Below are 7,360 nucleotides of genomic sequence, written 5' to 3'. Positions count from 1 at the left end.
TTATGTAATATGATGGGTGGAACGGATTTGCCTTATTTCTTGTTTAGGCATATGTGTGAATTGGTACTTAGTTCAGGGGCCTGTATAACGTGCTGCAATACATATGTTCTGTCCCATTTACGTTCATATTTTGGTCCAGAATGAAAGGGTATACGTGATGCATTTAGTTATTTTGAGTCATAAACAATTCACACAAATTTTCTATTTAGTCTTCACTAATTCTCACAGATTCTATTTTGGGTGTTAGGGGCTAATTCACACAAATTTTCTATTTAGTCTTCACTAATTCTCACAGATTCTATTTTGGGTGTTAGGGGCTAATTCACACATATGCAGGTTGTTTTTTGGACCAATCTGGGCAACCTCTCCTATTTCGCTTTGACCTGTAACTCTGGCCATATTTCAGCGTCTTTGACCTGTATAACGTGCTGGAATTTTGCCATTATTATGAGCTGTTCCAGGTACTATATTATGCCTCGATTATATCCACAAAATTCTGGAAACTGCAGGCACTATAATCACAAGATGCACAATCATACAATACAAAACCAGAAGTTCTTTTCACACAAATTTTCACTAGTCAGCAAGTACACAATCAGATATAACATTAGAGGTGGATCACTAGCCAATGTTCAATTTTGTTGTCCCAAGTCCTCAAAATTCGGAACTCTAATTCTTGTACATATTGGTGTATCCAAATTTCAGTTCTAAAGCAGAAAGTCTCCAAGTCCTCAAAATTATACACTAAGTTTTACGATAAGAGGATATTCACTGTGCTCGTATAAAGTACAAATAAAATATAATACAAATTATACAATACACCCTTAGAAGTTTGCATTGACGCCAGACTACGGACTCCCTCTTCACAATTTCAGCCTCTATTTCTCGAACCTCTTCCAAGGCACTTCGAACTTGTTCCAATGCAATTCGAACCTCTTTCATGGCATTTTGAACCTCTTCCTTGGTTTGTCTGAACTCTTCCTCTCGTGATCGAACTTCTTCCTCAATTTGACGAAGAGCTGCCGGAGTTTCAATCAGCTCTTCCTCCTTCCTAGACATCTGAAAATCAATGTTTTCAATTTCTTTATCTATCTCATGACGTCTATCTGCCCATTTGAAATAGTTGCAGTGGGGTAACCCCTGTATAAACAAATAAACAATACATTTAAAATTAACATATACTGTTCTGTCTCAAACCCAAATGCAAAGCTTTGTAATTCACGTTATTCGTACCTTCGTATTATATTTTGAACACCCAAAGAATGATCGGCCCGGATTCCTCAGCGTATTCGATGTTCTAAGTTTTGCGGCTGACCCACAAATGCACGTTGGCATGATGTTGGAAGTATGAGTTTCAAATGAAGATGAAGAATCTTCACTTGAAACCTTTTCTTTAGACAACATGAGGGATTCAAGTTGACACAATGGGCCTAATATAAAAGGATCAACCAAGTTGGTCCTGCCCGAAATATATTATTACAAGAGGAAGCTCATACATGGACTTTCTGCATATGTGTAAGGGTAATAAGAGCCTTAATGTCATTTCACAAAAACAGAAACTGAAATTTCATGTTATCCATAGCTTTTCATTAAGCCATTCAGGGTAACTCTCAGATCTGGACAATTTGAAAGATTGTACCCATAATATGTTTAAGATGGTATACTTGAAGGGAGAGGAACGAAAGAAGTTTCAAAGATCAAGTGCGGTCAATGTATGGGCAATGAAATCTATTTTTCAGTACTGTACTCCCTTCACGGAGGTTGTAATTGATTTTCATTGCGTGCCTAGCAGCATAAATTCCTTGTATCTCTAAACTAGCACGCTTAGGCATGAATGCTCTTGTATATGTCCCGTATACTTGGGCTCTTGCTTATTCGTTTGATCAATAAAATCTTGCTTACCGATTAAAAAAACCTTCCATAAAAATACTAGGTTCCAAAATTATAAACTAAACACGTAGCCCTCCCTACACAAGTCCACTTGCAACATCTCCGAAGTCATATCACAATGCATAAAAGGAAAAAACCAATACATAACAGATCAGAACAAAAAGACAATCATGGAATAGAAGAAAAGAACAGCTGAGTAAAGCAGTCGAAGCATACCACTCTAACAAGAGTTGATACCTTGATTAAGTATTTGGAAATCTAAGTGCTAAATAAAAAATTTGTCTTCAACTTGTCCATTGTCCAATTCCCTTAAAAAGGGAAAAACTTACCATCAATCACATTCCTACATCAATGCTCAAAATACGTAAGAGGAATGATGCAGTTGCCTCTTATAATCAGAGTAATCCCACGTTAAGGCACAAAGAGAGCTCAAGCCAAACGAAAATGGGTTTAAATCTCGGATATAAAATTATCTTTTTCGACAACAATCATACTAAGCCATGCACAAAATAGAACACTGCCTCTAACAGCATACTTCGATAACCAAGATTAATCCTTTTTTCTATCATCAAGGTGGAGAATTGAACCAAGAAACTTTTCTATATCATCAATTAAATCACTTTTCATTGTTTTCAATATGATCAATTCACTAAGCTACCTACTCTACTAATCTCTTTCCTAGGAAGAAAGGGATTCATACTATTTAACTTCCACCAACGGCACCAACCAAGGATCAACTGTCCTGTGTCATACCCTTTATTAACCTTATCAACCAATTTTAGTCAAAGTAAAAATATAAAATATACAACTAGCACTGTTTTTATCAAATCTTAAAGAGGCTTGAACATAAGGACTCCATATTCTGTATCTGTCATCTCACAATCTTAAAGGGGTTGCAGATGGAAGACTCGAAAACAGAGACGATTTTGGCAGGTCGAAAGTGAGGGAGATCAAAAGAGAGGAAAAGGGCATGAAATGGAAGAGGGATTAGTGCAGAAATTATTCAACATATATGTATGATTTAAGGAAAACAAAGTGTCATTAAAGATTCCATCAAGCGAGAGAGAACGAGAGAGACACCTGTTATTCAAGGCTAGGGTTTCGTGAGCCTCGGATCTGCGCAACGGAGTCCACGATCAGACCACGCTCCCGAAGAACAAACCACCAGGTTTGTTCAGAGTATTACAGCCGCTCGGTCGAAAGTGAGTTTGGGGGGAGATTGATGGCATAAGAGCTCTCGGTGAGGGGTTCGGTGAGGGGTTGCAGACGGGGGACTCGAAAACACACAAGATTTTGGCAGTTCGAAATGGAAAAGGGCTTAGGGCACGAAATGTTTTTAGGGATTTTGGTGAAATCCATTTTCATCTTCCCGCTTCAATGAAACGGGCCCGTTTCATTTCATCCGAACAGTTTTAAAACACCTTAAACGCCCCGTTTCATTTAGCCACATCAGCATTAGTGCGCAATTTCGTCCGCCGCGCGCCTGCATTCAGAGTTTTCCTTCTAGCTAACGGCTATAATAATCATCTATGCATTTCCAAATTTTGAACGTGGACTTCTTTTTGCTCCCAAAAGTCCTTCCACGGCTGAATTTGAACGGACATTTTGGAATTTTATATGAATAAAAAAATAGTTATAAAGTGATACAAAAGTGAAAAAAAAATGATGAAAAGTGAAAAATAAAATAATGAAATTAACAAATTAAAAAAAATAAAAATTTGTATGAATTGATCTCACTTTTAAAAAATAATATTTGCAGTTGTGGTTGTGCAAGTATCGTGCAGTCTCTTTAAATAAAGTGAATTAATATAGAATCTATATAAAAAAAAATTAAATTTTTAATTATAGACTCCATTCTTTTTTAAAGCGATTACACGATAATTACACATTCCACGACTGTATGTAGTATTGCTCTTCACTTTTTTATGCTAAGCAGCAGCTCCACTACCCATGCCTGAAGAAATTAAAACCCCATCATGAGTTTTGTATGCTAATGAGATTATTATAAGAGTCGCATGCCACTAATTATTTGTTTGTTAAAAGTAGTTTTTAAAATTATATATGATCATGAATTAGAAACTTCCTATTGAATTCCATTTATAATGGAGTTGATGCATGAACACTAAAGTGGGAGGGATACCTTATTAATTACGGAGTACAGCTATAGCTACAAATAGATTACACAAAAGTAATCCTACAAACTGATATAATTTCATGTAATCTGTTAAATCTACTTTATAATAAAAGTAGTATTTTTATAATCTGATAAATCACATTATGTTATATTAATTTATGTGATTACTTTTATATAATCTATTTGTGGCTTAAATATTTTTGTTAATTACCTCCCTTGCATAGCCTACTCATTTGAAAAAAAATAAAATAAAATAAAATAAAAATTGCAATTCCAAGACTAGGAGTAGGGCCAATAGAAAAACCTTTTCACATTTAGGAGGACTTCTTATACTAGGAAGCAGCTCACCAACGAAATAAAGACATCAGTCACACACAAACATGTGTTGTGGCATGGGAGGTGCACCATTTAAACAGTGTGAAGCAAGCCGGCCCTAATGGCCAATTAACCAATGAGACAGAGAGAGATGTGGAAAAAATGGAACAGGAAATTAGGGAAAAAAGCAAGGATGAAGGGTGACATGATTTGAATATTAGGAGTGGAGAAGAAGATTAATGTGCAGCCTTTATGATACCTTCCCTTGCTGATCCTCAAAGCTAAGAAATGCCCTCCAATAATGTTCAATTCCCATCACTTTGAACAAATGAAGCAAAAACCAAAACAAAACTTCAATGCTATCAATGCCTAACTATTCCTTTTTTGGTCGTCCATGGCCGGGGAAATCAGACACGCATCCAAGATCATATATAACGACTACTCATTTGCAATTCTTGTTAAATTGATCATGAGACAAGAGTGCCAACCTCCTAAATTTGAAACACCTAGAATATACACCCTGCCTTTTGTTTGCAGTTAAAATAGAAAGATTCTCCATTTTTTTTTTTTTAATAACAGTCACTCAAGATATATATAGCTATGGCATCCTGTTGGTATGTAGATAAACTTTAAGGAAAAATCTAATTATAAACACAATTGCATACTAATATATGCACTAATTTAATATGATTGATCAAAAAGTAAATTTTATTAAAAACAGTATTAATTTAAATTTTAAATATAAATGAATCAGTAATGGTACGCAGATTAGTACGCGACTTTGCTTGTACGTAGCACTCAAATTCCAAACACTACATTGCTCTCACTCATGCTTGAGTTGGATGAGATGATTTTATTTGGTCCACGATACCAAGAAAATATCATGTAAGCGTGTGTAATTTGCATCTCTCACACTGGCAAAAGGACTCATAATTAGAGGTGAAAAAAAAAACCGGTGAATCAGTAAATCGAACCGAACCAGTGGGTTAGGTCCGGTACCGAGTTTGGTTTGGTCCAGTATCCTTTTTTTCTTTTTTCTTTTTTCTTAAAATCGGTCAAAAGCGGTCAAGTTCCGATTTTTCTTTTTTAAAAACCAGACTGAACCGGTTCATATATATATTTTTTTAATTTTTTGTAATGTATATAATTTTTTTATATAATATATAATTATATTGATATATAAAATAGTTTTGTATTAGATAATAAATTACTAATTAATATAATATTAAATTTTAAAATCTTATTTTCCTTTAGTTTATTATATTAATAGTTATACTAATACTATATCACTATATATTATAATATATATACTATAATGTATTATCACTACAATATTATATATTTTAATACATTATATTATATATAGTATATAATATTATAATATATTATATTAAAACCGAAAAATAAAACAAAATCGGACCCAAACCGATTTAGGAGAGTAAGTAACTGGTGCATAATCAATTCTTAAAAATATAAAACCGGTTCATACCGGTTCGGTTTCAAATTTTATCCAAAACCAAACCAAATCGGACCATTATACCCCTACCCGTAATCAAGTTTTGGATGTAATGCATTTGATTAGGAGTAGAATATGATTTTTAGATGGTACTAATGAGCAATGATCATGCGGAAAATAGCGCCATGATGACAAAAGTACAGTTCATTTATCATGTATAGTACTCCTCTCGATCTTAAGACTGACATGGAACCTCCCAATGAAAATAATCACCCTCACAAGGGAAGTTTTAACCTAGGAGTAGTAAATAATCCTTTCTTAATCATGATTCTGTTCTTTCCTTTAAGCCTCTTCCATCAGCAAAATTTAATTCCAAGCAACACCCACTTCCCAAGAGTATCTTATAAAAGCTAGTCTTAGGAAGACCAACATTAAAACAAAAGCTGCCTATAGTACTACACTTCCTTCAAGTCCTCAAAAAGTGTCGTTGAAGTGACAATGTCTCCCATGGTTTCTTTTTTTCTTATCTTTTCCTGCATGATCACTATTCTCTCCATTGATGGAGCTCAAGATAGAGCTCATGGTGTTGCTTATGAAAACCCAACGGCCGTTTCACCATCAGCATATCATTTCTTCCATCCTAACACTCAAAATTCCGACACCAAAGATCCTTGTTCCCCATCCAACTGCTTGCCATTGGCTGTGGCAGAAGAAGTAACTGAAGCTGCTCAAGAAAATGAGAGTAGTGCATCGAATTCCCAGCAACGCAGGAGCCGAGTGGCAGCAGGTGTGATTGCTGGCATTGCGTCTGGCTTTGCATTTGCTGTGCTTCGCTTCGCCTGATGGCTGATGTGCTCACCTAACGAAGCTTTCTAAAGCTTGCGCCTCTGCCTTTTCTTGTCTCTTCCTTTTCCTGTTTCTCTTTTGTTTCTTTATATCTGATTCGGGTTACGGTATTTATAAGCTGCTTGGTATTTGGCAATAAATTGCTATTGGTTCATAAAAATTGTCAGCCTTTGATATATATAAGCAATAAAGATGATGAAATGATTTCTCTGAACCATAGAGAATGAGAATGACAGATACTAGAGTACATTTTTCTGATGACAATATGGGTCCTCTGTGTCCTCATCTGTACCTGCAAGTGAAAAGAAAAAGCTTGATATCAGAATGGGGAGTTAAGAAAGTGAGAAAGTTTGCACTAGAAAATGATCAAGGAAAAATATAGTTGCAAGTATAATTGTGCATTAATCTGTACATCAATGTGATGTGATTGGTCAAAAAATAGATTTTATTGAAAACAATATTAATTTAAATTTTAAGCATGAATAAATCAGTATTAGTACACAAATTAGTACACGACTATGCTTATATATAGTAAAACTCAATGATCAAATCCTTTTATCTTACAATGTTGGTGTATTTATAGTGCGGATATCCTCCAAATTTTCTAGTTGAGCGTCTATTTAATGGGTGGGCGTTGCCACCTGTCTCTCCGGCCCAAAATTATTTTAAATAAATTCTTTATAAGTATAGAACCACTTCGTTTTGGTGTTTGACTGTGT

General features: G+C 34.9%; 1 protein-coding gene across 1 annotated transcript; it reads right to left on the bottom strand.

Annotated features, from left to right (window-relative positions):
- Window positions 1–585: 585 nt before the first annotated feature.
- Window positions 586–2,852, bottom strand: LOC122294972. Its single transcript, XM_043103960.1, has 2 exons — window positions 1,234–2,852; window positions 586–1,140 (listed from the first exon to the last, which is right to left on the bottom strand). The coding sequence occupies exons 1-2, from the start codon at window positions 1,402–1,404 to the stop codon at window positions 769–771; spliced, it is 543 nt and encodes a 180-aa protein (XP_042959894.1). The 5' UTR covers window positions 1,405–2,852; the 3' UTR covers window positions 586–768.
- Between the last annotated feature and the right edge of the window lie 4,508 nt (window positions 2,853–7,360).

Source organism: Carya illinoinensis, chromosome 14 (genome assembly GCF_018687715.1).
Source record: "Carya illinoinensis cultivar Pawnee chromosome 14, C.illinoinensisPawnee_v1, whole genome shotgun sequence".
In the NCBI taxonomy this organism is placed as follows: domain Eukaryota; kingdom Viridiplantae; phylum Streptophyta; class Magnoliopsida; order Fagales; family Juglandaceae; genus Carya; species Carya illinoinensis.
This window is presented reverse-complemented; position numbering and strand designations above follow the sequence as displayed.

Excerpts from the sequence above, each read along its gene's own strand:
- LOC122294972 (XM_043103960.1), bottom strand. The coding sequence starts at position 1,404 with ATGTTGTCTAAAGAAAAGGTTTCAAGTGAAGATTCTTCATCTTCATTT. Across the intron at positions 1,141-1,233 it reads GTTCAAAATATAATACGAAG|GGGTTACCCCACTGCAACTA; the intron begins GTACGAATAACG and ends TTGTTTATACAG.